Genomic DNA, 17678 nt, shown 5'->3' with positions numbered 1-17678 from the left:
TCAGGCAGGACAAGGCACACCAAATTCATACTGAGCACTGATTTACCACGTAGGGAAGCCCCAGATTTCAAGAATCACTCATTTTCACTATCAGCAGGGAGAGGTGCTCTCACAGCACAGCCTGGGCCACGTAACCTAGCAAGATCCCTACTCTAAAACATCCACTTACGAAGAGTTACCGCATTATTTCTGTATTACAGATACTGGGAAGAGGCAAGTATTTCCTGCACTGCAATACAGCAGATACCCTTTAGCATCACTGTCTGTGAATACTGAGCAACAGAGGGAATCCCAGGGAGGGCCCTATTGCACAGTACCCAGCGCCCATCACACAGCAAGCAGGAGGCAAGCTCTGATTAAAGAAAAGATGAAAGCAAGTAACAATCTTATCCGACTCACTCCTGATTTTAGGGAATTGTCGCTCTTATTCGGTTAACTTTGTATCCCTGCACCAATGCAGGCAGCAGAGACAGCATGGAATGGCTCAGTGTCAGCTCCACGTTGCGCTCTCCTTGAACGTAACGCGTGACGTAGGGCCCCCATTGCATCATGACTGCATTATTTTTAGATAACTGTCAGCCAGTGTCAGAATGCGGGTCGATAAGCTATTAGATTTATAGGCAGAACTAGCCATGCTTGCAGCAATAAAATGTAAAAGCATTCAAAAATTTCAGAAAGAAATTTGACCACGGGGATTGGGGGCCAGAAAATACGGTTGCCAGTATTCCCAAAACTGCTTAGGGGAAATAATATTGTACCACTAGGATATGTTAGTGGAGCTGAATCACTGCTGTTGACTCACAGTAGGGTCAATACTGCACGCATTGGGTCTGAATGGCCGTTTGCAGACGTCGATGAGGACATCTTGCTGAAAACATCTCCTGTTTAAAACATTTCAGCAGAATGGCCTCACCTAGCCTGGGAGGGGGCAGCCTGCCAGCCTGCTGTGACATCTGGACCAGATTGTTGCGTTTTTATGTATAGATCAAAGGTGTAGAGCACAAAACGAGAAAAACCTTTTTAATTACCTGACACGCTCGTCTCTGTTTTCTTTTGCACTAAATCAGAGGTGCTCACATGCTACACAAAGCATCTCCTTGTGGGAAACACATGCAGCCTTTGCCAGGACAGAAGCAACGAGGGAAAGCGATGGCCAACAGTAGGGTTGACTTCCCCACAGCCAAGCACACTGTCAGCATACACCCTAAGCCAGCTTCGTCTGCCTGTCCCCTCTGATCAAAGAAGATCTCCAGCAAGCAGGGCACTCTGTTGTCCAAGCAATGCCTGCTGCCACTCCAACAGCCCTGGGGCATCCGAGATGCGGCGCGAGCCCAGCAGATGTGACACTGCTCCGACAGCAGAGTCGTGTCCTTCTGGAGTGGCAGCTGGGAGCCAGGCAGGACGCCCGCGGGCTCTGCAATGTCACTTAGATGCCCGTGTTTTGCCAAATGCATCCACTTCCAAATGTCTCGTACTGGAGTCGCTGAGGTTGGGAAATAATACTGTAATTACAATAATTTTAACGGCTTAAGTTCTATCCCTGAAAGCTCACACAACGAATTTGGTCGCCTAAATCTGACGTAGCTTTGGAAAATTTACCATCGACCCAAGGATCTGTTCCTCCAGTCAGTCAGATGTGATTGATATGCAAGAATAAAATGCCAAGTTGTCACTATTTGCTAGTAATGCTGCTGCATCTCATGACTTCGTGTTGTCTCTGCATGACAAACGTGTTAGTGGCTCATTACTCATTCACTGCCAATGACTGTGAATATTCAGATGATGATGCCAAACAACGATCGAAAACAAAAATTATCTATCAGTCCCCAGCCAGCCGGGTTGTAAACTAAATGTCACATCACCGTCTGAGCTTCCAGACGATTCCTAATTGACTGTGTGAAGCCTCACCTTGCAACTCTACTATTTCTTTTACTTATCCTGTTCATTCTTTGGCCAGTATCAGACTTAATTTCCACGTACAACTTACAGGCAGCAGCTCTCAGGTGCCCACAGACCATGCAGACCGCTCACCTCGCGGCTACTGAGTTTAGGTTGAGAACTTTTAAAAGCATGAATCTGAATCTGGACAGCTTGCATTATTCGCAATAGGGACCACAGCAGCCCGGTCTGTTAGGTATGCAACAAACATGAAAGCTGCGGCTTTTATCAGGTTGCTACATAAGGCCACATAAAGTAATATAGTTTGTTTCTACTTCAGAAACATCACGGTATCAGAACAGAGAGGGAAGAAAGTATATCCGATGCTGTGTGATAACCATCAGTTAACACAGCACTCACATCCATCGCAGCGTGCCACTGTTCTGTTTTATCTCCACGTCACCATCTCTGATATCAAAGGGTTTCACGCAGCAAGGCTATGCTCCTATGAAGATCTATTTTGATTTGATTTCATTAATGTGATTAAAGTTTGGCCCGCTCTGCCTACAAGCAGCGCTATTCTACTCTCAGCTCTGTATGTTTAGCTGTTTATCTTAATCAGAGAACGTCTTTGTGCTTCAGTTATATATTACCTACCTGTTGGGAAATCCTCATATTGCTAATCTGTGGGTGTAGCACTGCTACATGCCACTAAACGGCTGACGGAACGGCTTCTAATCTGCCTTATTTACATATATAATTTTATACTCGGTAGTTAGCTAAGTTTGTAATGTACTTTGAGGATGATAAGTGTTATAGAAGATAAGCATTATCTTATTCTTATGGGAAGTAAATCCACATATCTCTGAAGTGTTTTAAGTTAATTAAGTGCCACTTTACAAGGGGGATAGGAAGACCACGCAAAAGGCCGCGTTACCGAATCTGCCTCCATGTCCACACAGAGTTAATTTAATTGGATAAGCAGACGAGAGCAAAATCTGTATGCATGGAGGCTGCTGCCACACACTTGTTCATAACTCAGTATGTGCAAATCACTGCATGTGCAAAAGCACAGACGCAAGCTTGTTTAAAAAAAAGAAAAAAGAAAAAAAGAGCACAGCTTATCTAACTGCCAAGGAATTCAAAGCTCCTCTTCAACGTAACCACAACAGCAGTTTGTTCTGTGCACTTCAGCAATAGGGAAAACCTGCCTCTGCTCACCCACTTTCTGGCCTGCTTACTCCTCCTTCATTGCTCACAGGTTTTAACCCAGCACCCAGAGCTCTGCTGAACGTGCACAGGTAGCACGGTCCGGAGCTTTGCTAGCAAGTAGCCATGCAGATGTTTACCCCAGCACAACTGGGAGGTGGTTCAGTACCTGCCTCAGATAACCAGCGGGCAGCTGAACCGATTCCCTTCTGTTTGCTCAAGGTACTCAGTGGCAGCTGATAGGGGTGCTGGCTTTCCCCATGTGCAAATCTGGGGTCTACTCAGACATCTCCTCCCTGCACTTCTTATTCTCAAAGTGGTAGTGCTACTTCAGGAGCGCACTGTTCACATACTGACCTCAAGAGCATCTGGCAAGCAGGGCTCAGAACACTCATCACCAATGATGCTGGACTTAGGAGCCTAGGAGCAGCTGACAGGCCCCATCCATCCCACCTGCATCCCGGCAGCTCGATGCACCCTGGGCTACCCTTCTCCTCTCTGCCTTTGGGGAGAGGAGTGAATGCGTGCTGCACTGCTGTGAACGTTTCCCTTTTGCACACCCAGGCTGGGATCAGCCTCCAGAGAATGAAGGGAGATGGAGCAGAGAAACACAAAAGCGCAAGGAAGAAGAATACAGCTTTTCTCAAATCACACTGCTTGTCACACACGCCACTAATCTCAGCACACGGCAGTTCGGTGCTAAAAACTTTGGGCCAGCCTTGTGGTTCCCCTGCCCTACACACACTCAGAAGGCTGATATTCCCTGTGCTCATCGGTGAGCTTTCAACAGTGGCCCCAAAGGCAGCACAGGGCTGCAGCAGAGGCAGACTGTGCTCCTTGAGTGCTCACACACTGCAGATCCTCCCCAGCTACCTCGGCTTTGCCTTTACATAAGCACGCAGATCCTCTCTTTGTAAACACGAGCCCAAACCGAAAGTTCATTTGTGTGAATCTCCATATAATTGGAGGTAATCTGGACTGCTTATGTAAATGTCAGTGTTAAAAAAAAACAAAACAAAACACCTTGGATCGCAAAGACAAGTAGTGGTTAACATCCCAAACGAAACAGTGTGCTCCTTTCAGACTCCTATTAGCTTTCTCCTAACATCTGCTCAACAAGAGAATTCCATCCGTAAAAACGACAGCAGGAATTAGAAATTCCCTGAATTCTCAGATAAGCACATGCCTGCAGAACAGCCTCCGACAGATCGCTCCAAGGTCACCTGCAGCACACAGTGCACCAGGGCAGCACCTGGGTAGGGACCTGTAGGGAATGGCACAGAGGGAAAGGGAGAACCATGGGACTGCTGCAACGAGCTGAGGGGCAAGAATAACATGTGAGAAGGAGCAAGGCATGTGTATAGCTCTCCAGGAGTTTTAGGCCTCCCCCAATAAAAGACTGGATAGATAAATTTGGACAGGGCTGAGTCTTCTCACGGATTCCTGATGAGTGACTAAAAGGAGAAAACCAAGCAAGGCAAGGCTTCATGTGATTAATGCCCAACCCCCAGCTCAAGCTTCACGTTCCATGTGAGGGGCAGTGCAGGCAGCAAGTCAGGATGTGTTTGGGACAGCTGTCTGTGCACAGAGCATCACACTGCAGAGCAGAGCCTGGCACTGCTTGCAGAACAACATAAAAATACGTAACTCAGAGGGAGCGATGGTGTAAAACCATTCCTTTACCAGACCTGAGGCACACAGCATTGCTTAGCTTGTTTTTATGACCGACCTTTAAGGAAATAAACAGGCGTAGGTATAACATGAGGGCTGCCACGCCACAGATTGCTGTTCTTTCTGTTCTTCTGCTCCAAGGAACCGAAACCACAGCAGCTGTGGGATGGGATCACTCATTTCATCTGTACAGAATCGGTGCTTTTTAAGAGATTTGCTTTTTTAAAAATAGCTCCAACTCCCACTGAAAGCCAGCCAAGTGCTGTAACGCAGACAGAATCCATAGCCACTTTCACCCAAACTGTGCTTCGCTTTCTCCCCGTGTTCAGACGCTTCTTGATGTTCCCTAAGCTGCAGGCTTACCCTGTGCTGCACCACAGGATGCTCTGACACCTCATGAATGCTGAAGCACAAGTCAGACTGAAAGCAAAATACAATTTCAAGCACCAGAACAAATTCTCTTGGTGGATGTGTTGCACCAGGTGCTGTTGCTGGGTGCTGGCCTTTCCTATCCTAAAACCAGCAGAAACAAAGTGAGCACGTAGCTACACACTTCAAGTAGGCACGAGGATTTCTGTCATAGCCACTCTGTGGGTGCCCAGGAGGAGGGATGAGCACCGGTGTGGGGAAGCTGCTCCAGTGGCTGCGCACCCCTGATCCCAACTGCTGGTGTCCTTTGAGAGAGATGGGTGTGGGGGGACCACTGCCTTTACCGAAGCCTTGCTGAAGCACAACACAGACACTGCCCAGCGCCCAGAGCAAGCAGTACGCTTCTAAAACACACATATCAAATATATACCTGACCCAAAGTTACATAAAAATAGCTCTACATGAGAACCATCTGCTAGCCAGACTTATCAGCCATAAAGCACCCCAGAACACAGAGGGCAGGTAAGGTATCACATACATGTGTTCAGCTTTCTGCCTGCGCTAAGAAAACGTCTGTGATGTGGGCAGTGCGTGATCCCTCTCTGCCTCCCCTGCTCCCAGGTGCACAGCTGCTGCTGAGCACACAGCAGGCTCCTGACCTCCCCCAGGGCAGCCCCCAGATGGTACAGTACAGCACTGCTCACACCTGTGGCCCCAGGACCAGCCCTGGCGCAGGGCATCCCAGGCTCCCCTCCACGAGAGTAGAGCAATCACTTTAATTTCAGCTCTCTCTCTGTACTTGTGGGATGCAGACAGCATCACGATTACAGGTCTGACACCACGGTCCTGGCATGAGGTCTCCTATCCTGAACTGCACCTGCTGCCCCTTTGTAAGCAAAGTGCCCAAACTTCTGCTCAAGCAGCACCCATCAGCAGCAAGCTTCACAGTTTCAGTCTCTGTAACAATTACAACCTATTTTTTCACCTTATTCCCTTTCCTTTTTCCATTTCACTTTGCTTGCCACCCCACACTGCTGCTTCATCTTCCCGCGGTGCAATAAATAAACAGAACAGGTAATGAACACAAGTGTGCGAAGCAGCAGCACAAACAACACCTTCCCACTCAGCTGAGCACTTCTCTGTGCAGCCCCTTCCCCAAAGCACAGCTGCTCAAACCTCCCCCCCCTCCACCCCTCTCAGGAAGGGCACACTGCTCTCCTGCTGCACAGCACAGCGCACACCGGCTGTCAGCACAACGCAGCACAGCACCGAGCATCGCTTTTCCTCTTCAAAAGTCAGCGAGGGAATCGCACTGACGCTTCCAGGAGCACCAACTCCACTCATTCTGCAGCACTGAAGATGGGAGTCGTTAACGCTACAAAGATGGGAAGGAATAAATGGGAGCCTGGGCTGGGACCACGCTGCCACTTGGGAGTCTATGGGGAGCAATTTAAGAAAGATGAGCTTCCGCATCAGTGTTTTAATTAGATGCCTCACCTACATTTCTTATGTCCTTACAACGTTTCTCTATCCCACACGGCATCTTTAGAACTCCCTTTCTGCATCTTGGAACTACTGAACCTGGTGAGATTTTAATAGAAATCCCTTTGCTGTGCTATAAAGAGAAGCATTACTGAGGTTTCAATTAGCAGCTGTTAGGACTGAGCCGTAGGAAACACCAAATTGTTCGCTCAACTTCACAGTCACCGTGTTTTGCTTAGCGACCTTCTGCACCCAAATGACCCTACGGCCATTTAGAAACTCCTTTCCAAAAAAAGCACTTCTGTGGCAATTAAGCCATTCCCTGATCAATAATGCGCGCTGCTCTGCTCGGCCACAGAACGTCCTTCTCTCTGGATGCAGAAACCAGAATGCTGTGATCTCCCAGCCGGCACCCCAGACCCGAAGGCAGTGTTACACTGCTGTGCCTTCCTTGCACACTGTGCCAGGTGCTCCGAGCCATCAGCACGAGCACAACTTGGAAATCAGATGCCACACCGGTGAGCTGAGAGCCCACGTATGAGATAAAGGGAGCGTGGCTCCACCACCAAAACTTCACGAAATCCCCAGGCTCGCTCGGTGCCCCACGGCCGTAGCCCAGCGTTATGCGCAGAGCAGTTCTTACCATTGAGCTGCCTGTAGACGATGTCCTCCAGGAGGGAGAGCCTCTTTAGCACAGCGTCCTGGATGGAGCTGATGCCGCGGGCCGTCAAGTTGACCACTTCTGCCCGGGGATGGACGTCATGAAAGGAGTCGCCGCTCTTGGCCGTGATGGGTCTGCACTTGGCCAGGAAGAGGACGAAGCCGGCCACCGCGATCAAGTTTAACACCAGCAGCACTTTGACTCTCCTCAAAGAAGCCATCAAACTTCCCGAGGGACGCCTCCCGCCTCCGCGCCGCGCTAAGGGACCGGCCGGGCAGGTGCGTGCCGCTGCGCGCACATCGCACGGCTGCGCGGGAGCTGCGCCCGGCCGCGGGCTGCGCGCGTCGGGGTGCGGAGCCGCTCGCTCAGCCTACGGCCCCGCAGGGGAGACGCAGCCGGGGCCGCCCGCCCCGCTCGGCCGCAACTTCATGCCCCGCGCGGCGCGTCCCGGCGGCGGGGCGCGGGGGGGGCCCTGCGGCAGCTCCGCGCGTGGCGGCGCGGCGCCGAGGGGACATGGACGCGCCCCGCCGGGCCCGGCCGCGCCGCCCCTCCCGCCCCGCGCTCCGCCGCCGCCTCCTCCTCGCAGCAGCGGCGGCGGGGCGGGGAGCGGGGGCGGCGCGGAGCCGCGCGGTTCCCCGCCCCGCTCGGCGGCCGCAGGGAGCGCCCCCTGCCCCTCGGCAGCCGGCCCTGCGGGGCTGCGGCACCGAGCGCGCCGCCTGGAGCCGCGCAGCCCCCGCGGGCTCCGCTCGGGGCCGCCCGGCTGTAACGCGCGTAGATGTGAGGGGCGGAAATCACGCACGTCTGCCGTTCGGTGCTGTGGTTCCACCTGCCCTCCAGCCTGCCGCGCGGTCCCTTCCTCGACTTTGCTCCTCGGCTTTCCCGGGGGAAAGCTGTATCTCTCCGCCTGGAAGTACAGCTCTCCATCCCCAGGCTTTCAGCCACAAAAGCAGGCGTCTGCTTCCCCCGAATGCGTTGCTATCACCTGCTTGGCCAGCACAGATCTACCGCGCTTCAAAAACAAAAAAGCTCTGGTGGTAGAAATCATCGGCTCGAACTGAAACTCGAATTTTAAATGCCAGAATATGGGAAGTTGCCATCTGAGAGCATGGCTTACACAAAGCAATGCAGTAAGCCCGTGTCTGATCAGAGGGCCACAGCGAGCCCAGCTTCTCAGGAAGAAAATAGATGAGAAATACAAACATTGACTTGTATCGTCCCAGTCACCACTCCAAGGGGTGAGAGCATCCCCTCTCACCTTCAAGCCATAACTTAGAAAACAAAATATAGATATATATATATGAAGGCCATGGAAACAAACCTAAAATTGCTTTAAGGACTGGGAGTTTCAGTGTGTTACTTGTGGGCTGATCTGTGGTTTCAGATCCAAGAACCTGCTACAGACCCAGAGGAAAGGGCGTCAGGCACAGTGAAATTACCTGCTCAGATGGCCCAGGTGCCTTAAGGGGGCAAAGCTGAGTGATCTGCAGGATGTGAAGCTCCACCTAGCAAAGGAATTCCCTACAACCAGGACAGCTTTTTGCTGGCATTGAGGGAAAGCGTATTATATCTGCATGGCTGGGAGTTGTTAGGGGGTGTTTTGGTGCATGTTAATCCAGGAAAAAAAAGAAAAAAAACACTTTGCAGAGTTGTTTACAACAAAGCAAGGCATGTAGCCTCAAGACTAGCAGGAGCAGAAATAGTTGTGCAAACAGAAGGGTACCTGCTGCTTGTTTTAAAGCAGTCCTGGATACAGAATCTATTCCTGCGAGTCTTTCACTGCGCCGCGCTCCCACTGAACTAAGTGTTGTTGTATTACAAAGAAACAGCAAGATCTATTTTAATTATAAAACGCCGATTGTAAAAAGCTAGATTTAATAAATTTTGGCACGGAGCTATTACAGAATATGAGTATAAAGAAAAAAACATTCCTACTTCAAAAAAAATTAACTACCATCTTGCTAAAATTCCTGCAGTTTGAGTGTAAGGAGCCCAGACTGCTGTTAGTAGAGGGTTTCTAAAGCTGTTTGACTAAAGCAATAATCATAGAATGGCCTGGGTTGAAAAGGAGCACAGTGCTCATCCAGTTCCAACCCCCTGCTGTGTGCAGGTCGCCAACCAGCAGCCCAGGCTGCCCAGAGCCACATCCAGCCTGGCCTTGAATGCCTGCAGGGATGGGGCATCCACAGCCTCCTTGGGCAGCCTGTTCCAGTGCCTCACCACCCTCTGTGTGGAAAAACTTCCTTCTAATATCTAACCTAAACCTCCCGACCCAGTTTAAAACCATTTCCCCTTGTCCTATAACTTTCATATCTGTACATTTGTTTTTATCTGGTTGCCCCTTTGGACAGCTGAGTCTGCCAGCAGAGGCTGAGAGCCTCAGCCAGCTCCTTGCTGAAGTACAACAAGCAGGGTTGGGAGAAGAAAGCCATGATCCACCTTACAGCGCTGCTGGGTGCAGTTCAAGGACACCTTGCTCGTGTGACAGCCACCCAAAGCCAACTCCACCATGCTCACTGTCCACATCCCTCAGTGCCACATCCCCACAGTTCTCAACACCTCCATGGATGGTGACCCCACCACTCCTGGGCAGCTGTGCCTCTGCAGCACCGCTCTTTCTGAGAAACTTTTCCAAATATCCAACCTGAACCTCCCCTGGAGCAACTTTGGGCCGTCCCCTCTCATCTCATCTGTGAAAAATCATGAGCTGTAAATAAAATCAAGGATACTCACTTTCATCAGCCCCACTCGTACCCAGGATGATTTACAAAGACTTTTCCAGGTATCCATTGTCGTCGTTGCTTTTTTCTATGCAAAATCCTCCTGCTGGCCGCAAAGGGAAAAGATACAACTGGACAAATCCCTTCCCTCTGCAAAGACCTGCTGCATTCTGTCCAACGATGAAGATTTTAGAAACTTCTGGGGCTCCAAACCTAAAGAATTAACAGCCATCATTAAGTGCCCTTCAGCTGCCCGAAGGAACAACTGTGTCACTAGGAGTTGCAGTACTGTCTGCCAACAGGTAGGTTTATGCATTCCCTATATAGGAGAAACCAGTGTGCTTTGCTGAACAAAATGCAATGAGGACAAGACCTACTGAGGATGGACCAAGAAATAGGCTTTGTGGCATAGAAATCATAGAACAGCCTCCTGCAATCACTGTTTCAGGTTGGCCTCACTGGGGTATAAATGGCAATACAAGGTGTTGGGACACAACAAATGTGAGAGCATCTGTCAGGACTCTGCTCTCTGGAGTGGGCTTTCACAAATGAGCAGCTTCCCTGGAGGCTGTTGGGTTGGTTTGAAGTTTTGGTTTTTGGTTTCTTGTTTGTTTGTTTTTTCCTCATTTTGTGCATTTTCATTACTTTCTTATCCCCCCAAAAGTCATGAAGAGTTACGAAACAGAAAAGAAGAACTGACGGGTATTTGTTGGTGTTGGGAGAGAAGATCAATCGGCATGCCTAATAGAACAGTTCTATTTTTGCCTACTACAGTAGAGGTTCTATCAACAGCACACATGCTTTTCAAGTGCTAGCCAAAATAATTATTCTCTCCTTCTGTGGGGGGAAAAAAATCCACTAAATCATGAATATTCAGCAGGCTGATTAACGACATAGTAATCCTTTAGCTAAAATCTCTGCGCCTTAAAATACCATGAACGCTAGCTGCCAGTTACGTGAATTAAAAGTATAAAAATAACTTGGTTTCCAGAGGTTATCTCATCCAAATTACTTCAGAACATCCAATGGCAGCGTGGTGCCAACAAGCAGCTAGGGCAGACTCTGGATATCCTTGGTATTAGCACAGTTGGGGTTCCTTGTTTGCAGGATTCAGGTGGTGCCCAAAAGTTGTCAGCCTTTCATTTTTCTCTCAGATGCTGGAGAATACCTGATTATTTAACTCGATTTTTATTTCTGTGTTGTCTGAAACCACCAAGAGAGCCCCAATTGCCAGGTCAGCTGAATGCAAGCACCTCCATTGCTGATGGGCTCTTTCTTTTCACGCCGGTGTTTCCTCCATGCAGCAATCTGCCCCACGAGGAGCTAAAGGCTGCAGTGGGATTCACGTAGCTCACACTCAGTGCCAGCAGCACCAGCAGCACTCGGGGAATCTCAGCTGCAGTACGACCTGAAGGTTGTTGTGCACGAGGCTGCAGTCCGGTGCTCCCCACCAGAGCCAGCAACAGCATTACGTTGCACTGATCACTCGAGGCCCAATTTGTACAAATGAGTAAGCATGTGCAAAAAAGATCTTTCTTTTTAAAGTTGATGGCTCATTGTGTGCTCCTTCAGGATTCATTTCTGGCAGTAAATTAAGCATGTCTTTAACATCAGGGAGTTAAGCCTTTATCTCCAGCCTTACAATTCTCCTTTGCTACACCACACAAAAGCAACTTTTCCCCCAGTTTTATCTTCAAAGTTTGGAAACATATTTAGTTCTACATTACAATGATTCTATTCATATTTCATGAATTTTTAAGTTCAGACTGTGAGCACGGACAGCTCATCACTGACACATCAGTGAAATGCTGTGAAAAACAAGCAACATATTGTGCTTTTAGCTTATGAGATTGCTTTATGGTTCCCTCAAGGATATTAAAAAGAGATCTTTGCAAGGATTATCAATAAGTATCTTTCAGGATCAGCACTTCTGAAGTTTCTAGAATGGCTTCAAATCTTGACTGAGTTTGGAAATGAAAGAACCCACTGAGAAACAGCAAAATCATATTTTAAAGCTCAAATATTCTTTAGTTTTGCTGCTTTGCATTTCAAATTCTGGTTATCACTGTGAATGCTAATTCCTACATCGTTTTCTTATTGAAGCTATATTTAAGTTTCAAATTCTTTATCAAAAACAGGGAAAAGGGCAACTTCACTGAAATTTTGACCAAGCATTAAAAAACATTTTCAATAAGTGATTTAAATACTGTCTTTTTGGATGATCAGAAAAGAACCCCCATTAGCTTTGCCATATTAAACAAGATACCTGCATAGCCCGTATTATTACAGCACCTCATCATCTCACAGCCCTTCAGAACATTTCATTTGAGCTAGGAAATATGTTACTTCACATTACATGTACAAACAAAAAGGTACCTAAAGACCTTTGAAAAGGGGCTCTACATTCCCAAGAAAATTAGATGATAAAAATAACTGTGCCAGGATCAAACCAATAGCCTTTAAATCAGAGCATGAAGTCGATGATCATCAACATGAAGTCAATATAAAGTCGATGTCCCCTTGATAGGACAAGGGGAAATGGAACATCAAGACTGGAAATAAGGAAGAAGAATGTTATGATAAGGGTGGTGAGGCAGTGGCACAGGTTGCCAGGGAAGCAGTGGTCCCCCATCCCTGCTGACAGCCAAGGTCAGGCTGGAAGAGCTGTGAGCACTGATGGAGCTGTGGGTGTCCCTGTGCACTGCAGGGCATGAGACCAGATGGCCTTTAAGGGTCCCTTCCAACTCAAATCATACAATGATTGTGTGATAAGTTCATAGGTAACCTACAGCTGATAGCCCCCCCTTCAGCAGTGGAGTATCTGACAAGGGAAAGCAGAGAAATCCAGAAATCTCACTGAGCACAATTTGCAGTGCACCCCTGTTCCTATCAACATTGAACCATCCTCTCATTTGACTGTCAGAAGCATCTCAGAGCATGAAAATAAGAAGCCCATCTGCTTGGATACAATTGAACCTTCCAAGGTTCAGTTTTTCTCCCTAAAAGCCCATCTGTGAGTTTTACATCAGCAGAAGACCTCCTAGAAATGGAGCATCCCTGCCCAGCTGCACGATGATCCTGGATTTGCAGACTTCTCTTGATGCTGCAGCTTGTGCTTAAGGACAACTAACCATCCTATCCCTTACATTAAGTCCTCAGCTCTGGATGAAAGGGAAGACTCAAAGATTTTTGGAAGCTACAGACCACTGGGGTGCAACTTGCGGCTCCTCAGGCACAAGCAGGGTGCAGATGCACCTGTGCTGGAGAAGCATCACTCAAAACTCAGCTGTAATGCAGATGCAGGCATCAGTGGAAAACTGACAGCTGCTTTTTCCTCCTTACCTAATAGAGCTCTCTTTGTACTGATTAAAAAAGAAAAAAAAAAAAAGCATCTTTTAAAATAAAAAGCAATAAGAAATTAGTGTGAATTTTACAAGCCAGCACACACAAACTTAGTACTTTAGGTCTTTTTCCTGTAATCCTTTTTCAGATAATTAAGATATTTCTTGCACTGATTTGTGTTCCAGCTATGTTCCAGTCATACCACGGCAGCTTTCATCCTGCTGTGACCCTGAATGGTGCTGACCATCTGGAAGTAGCACGCACACGGTGTTTTAACCTTAAGAATGCAAACCTCCCAATAAAGAGGTACCACAGATTGCAACAACTGCTTAATGAACTGTGTAGTGCATCACGCTAATTAAATCTCACTGATAAATAGGAACAAAGTGCTCGTTACAGAATTTAAAAGATACTTCTCATAAAAATTTCAAGAGGTCTTCATCCCAGCAAAGATATGCTTCAAAGCAGTTCTAATGTTTAGAAGCCTATGTAGGTCAAGAAACTGACATATATATATGCTTATACTTTGAATTAAACAACTGAATTCCCTCCCATCACATCATCACCCTTTGGCTTGGGGCAATCTATATATTATTTCGTTGAATGAGCAGTCATAGGCATGGGTTGATGCTTGGAGTAGATGATCTTAGTCATCTTTCCAACTTTAATGATTCTATGTTTCTATAATTATTTGATTCTGTGATCCTCAGCTCACTAATGCTGCTCAAGTTCTCCTCATAGCTGACCCTGGGTGAAGATTTTGGGGCTGTAAAGGGGCAAAAGAGCAAGAAGGCTCCTCAAAGCAGCTCTTTTTAGGTGGGAGTCACCTTTTTATTCCAAATATTCTCAGCTGGGAAGTCATTCAGGGCAAAACCTGCCTCCTCTTGTTTAACATCTCAGTGAAACTGCTGTAGGAGATCAGGGACAGAACAAGCCAGACTTTGGGCTGTATTGTGCTTTCTTGTCAGGCTTATCCATGCTTATCCAAAACCGATGGCTTGCTCCATGAAAGCTGAAGCTCAATACTGGCTGTGATTTTCTCTGCAGTTACAAAAGCAGGATTCAGGACATCTCCTACGACCCAAGCACAGACCCCCATGCACTGGTGGAGCACCGTCCCAGCCCTGCTTAGGGTTAGTTGTGAGCATCCTCACGGGCAGCTCCAGCCTGATACAACAGTTGTTAATCTTGATGCCTCAAAAATACAAACTGCCTGTTTTCGTATGGTCTAAGGAGTTATTGAGTTACCCTGAAGCAATTGTTTTTAGCTTTGAAGATTGCTGCTTTCATTGCAGAAGAATGGCTGACAATTTTCTGTTTTCTTTCCAACAATAGCATTTGTTGTGGGTGAAAGATATGACATCTTTAAGGAAGCAGAGAAGAGAATTATGTTCAAGGCTCTGCTTCTGAAATGTATCCCCTGAAGGAATGCGCACTTTCATCTGGGGCCGAAGATCTTGCAGACAAATATTTTTTAAAGGAAAAAGACTGAGAGCCTATCAGGTTTCTCTCTCAATGTTATCGCAGCACCTGGGTGCTTCCCCTTTTCCCAGGGCAAAAGGAGAACAAAGCATAAGGAGATGCAGGGTTTCACACACAGTTTGAAGTGGAGAAGACACAGTGTGCCCAGAGCTGCCCCCGGCCTTGCTCCCCTGCACAGCCATCGGCCTGGGGAGCTGCAGCACAGCAGTGCAAACAGCCTGAGCGTCCTGCTCGCACGCTGCCTCCAAAATCCCATTAAGTGGAAAAAAAATCAGCAAAGGTGAATCAGAGAGACGTCATTCTCTCGGTGCTACTGAGTGCATGCTAAAGCTTCTCTGCCTCATCAGCAGCTTTGGCTCAAGGAAGAGTTACTTGCTGTTTATAAGCCCTGTATGTTTCTGGTAAATCAGTTCTGCAGTGCCGGTTCCTTCCCCCCTGTAGGTCGTGTAGCCGTTCCTCCTCCCTTGCTAGCAGTGCTGCACTGAAAGCCCAGCAGAACATCAGATGGAGACACTGCAGTGCTTTGTTTTCTTCTCTCCTTAACTGCTTTTTCTTTTTTTCTTTTAGCATTTTAAAAACACAATGCACTCATGAACGCTTGTAAAATTCCTCATAAAGTTTACTGTGCCACAGGATTATAGAATACCTCTCAGAACTATGGATAAACAGCTAATCTTAGACCTGTCACCAGAAAGCACTAATATATTTCAAAAAGCTATTAGCCCTTAAACCAAAAGCAACACAGAATTTGATTTGGGGCAACAGGCTATAAAGCATTGAAATTGTTTGGCAACTCTGCATTGAAAGCAGGTGGGAGAAGCTGTTAGAGCCCCAGTATTTATTTTATTCTGCTACTTAAGGCATATTTTACATAGTTTCTAAAATCTGCATATCAAAACTAATATTAATTAAGGATATTTGAAAAAATTGCTGAGCAATGGATTTACCACACATTTTCAGGAAGCAGAAGACTGTTTCTCATGCTACAGAACAAAAGCAGGGAGGGTAGTAAATATCACATACAAAAAATAGTAAACCATAAATAGCTTTTGCATTTTTATATGGCTTCATACCTTTAAGGAGCTATAGAACCATCAGCACTGACCATAACCAACCAGATATGAGCAATATCCATTTTGTGGATGGGAACACTAAAGCACACCCATTAGTCCTTAAGGCCCTGCTGCTCCGAAGGGCTGCACTGCAGCAGTGGCAGGGCTGGTGGGGGTGCCAGGAAGGATAAGAAAATGTTTGAGGAACGCAAGGTGGAAACACAGTTTGTGATTCTCACACATAAAACCAAAGCGCAATCTTGTCTCCCACCTTTCTTCCATTCCCTTTATGAAAGCTCTGTCCTTTCTCCTCGCCCAGCAGTGATGCTGTTCCAGTGTGGGCTTCTCTGCCCACCATACCTGCATCTTCTATGCAGAGTGATTCCTGCAGAAAGAATAACGCTCATAAGAAAAATATTTCTGGTTTTTCCGTGGGAAATAACCCACTGTGTGCAACAACAGCTTCCCCTCCACCCCCAAAAAACTGCTCACATCTCAGAGATAATTAAGGAAAGGATGTACCAGAATAATTAGCAAGCACTGCTGCTCCTGCCTCCTACTGCAAGAGTAGGGGCATATCAGCATAGTGGTGTGCTTCTGGTCCTCACAGAAGGCTTTGGTGCTTGCTTGCAACCCATTAGACGTGTACATATATGAGGAGGAGCCAAATTCTATGATTTTATTAAAAACAGGTTTCAGAGATGAAGAAATTACACCTCATCTCCCTTCATTCAACGGAGTGTAAGCAGTATGATGCTGACTCATAGCACGGCGCTGTCACAGTGTCATAAACACTTCAAATAAAGCACTTGTGGTGAGGAGCAGATAGTTCTGGAAAGAAAGCACTGCTCTTATAGCCCACAGAGGTCTGATCATCACATGGTAACCAGATCTGCAGGCCTGGGAGGCTGAGCACATCCCACCAGCAGCCTGGTAAACATCCTTCAGCTTCCAGAATTCGCATGCAAGAACCACAGGGTTTCACTGTTCACAAACACTGCTCTAAACTATTTCAGGGCATATTTACAGCAGATCAAACAGCTAATATGGGACGTGTGCCATCTCCCTTAACTGATACTATAAGCCCTCTTCTGTCCCAGCTGGATACAGGGGAAGGCACATGCAAGCAGGAAACCCCTTTGGGTAGTGAGATGGATGTGGTATGGCTCCGAGCAGACATACATGCCTGCCTGCTTTGTGGGTAAAACAGTGGAAACCTGCTTCCAAACTTTTGTGACAAATCCTGTGGATGGATTTTTTTCTGCCTGTACAAAATTCCATCAAGCGAGTGGAGCATTTTGGAAATTTCATCTATGCATAAATTAAAAAGAAAAACACACACACACAAAAAAAACAAATACCACCCACCAGAAAAGCTTCTCGCTCACTCAGCTGCTAAGCTGCCTGCAGTGGTTTACTATCGAAGAAGGAAGAATCACAGACAGCACCACTCAGCAGGAGAAATGCAACAGGCTAAGAGCAGCCCAGACGTACACCTTTGCAGGTTTAACAGAATGAGAAGAACTACATACAAATTATTTTGAACTCCAACTTTACTCTAGGTCTGAGGTCTCCCAGTTGTAGCCACCAGCTGGAGGGCTTGGTCTGTCCCCTCTGGAGTCAGAGGTCCACACACAGAACACTTACATGCTTCCTGATGCTGGTGAGCACGTAGTCCTGTGAGAAGCCAGTGGCTCCATTGACTGGTGGTGTGGAGGGAAAAAGTTACTGAGATCAAATCAGAACAAATCTGTGCATAAGAAAACACTATCGACTGGAATTAATCCTTCCATTTGTTTGTGAATTGCTTGCAAA

The 17678-nt window shown here is 47.3% G+C and overlaps 1 protein-coding gene across 1 annotated transcript in view; it reads right to left on the bottom strand.

Annotated features, from left to right (window-relative positions):
* The window catches only part of GALNT17 (polypeptide N-acetylgalactosaminyltransferase 17), a 181299-nt gene extending 173621 nt beyond the window's left edge, over positions 1-7678 (bottom strand). The window contains exon 1 of the mRNA XM_052688489.1: positions 7253-7678. Coding sequence (XP_052544449.1) covers positions 7253-7490 — 238 coding nt within the window. The 5' untranslated portion in view covers positions 7491-7678. The remainder of the gene's footprint in view (positions 1-7252) is intronic.
* Positions 7679-17678: the final 10000 nt, after the last annotated feature.

The sequence above is a fragment of the Tympanuchus pallidicinctus genome, unplaced genomic scaffold (genome assembly GCF_026119805.1).
Source record: "Tympanuchus pallidicinctus isolate F22 unplaced genomic scaffold, pur_lepc_1.0 scaffold24, whole genome shotgun sequence".
NCBI lineage: Eukaryota > Metazoa > Chordata > Aves > Galliformes > Phasianidae > Tympanuchus > Tympanuchus pallidicinctus.
This window is presented reverse-complemented; position numbering and strand designations above follow the sequence as displayed.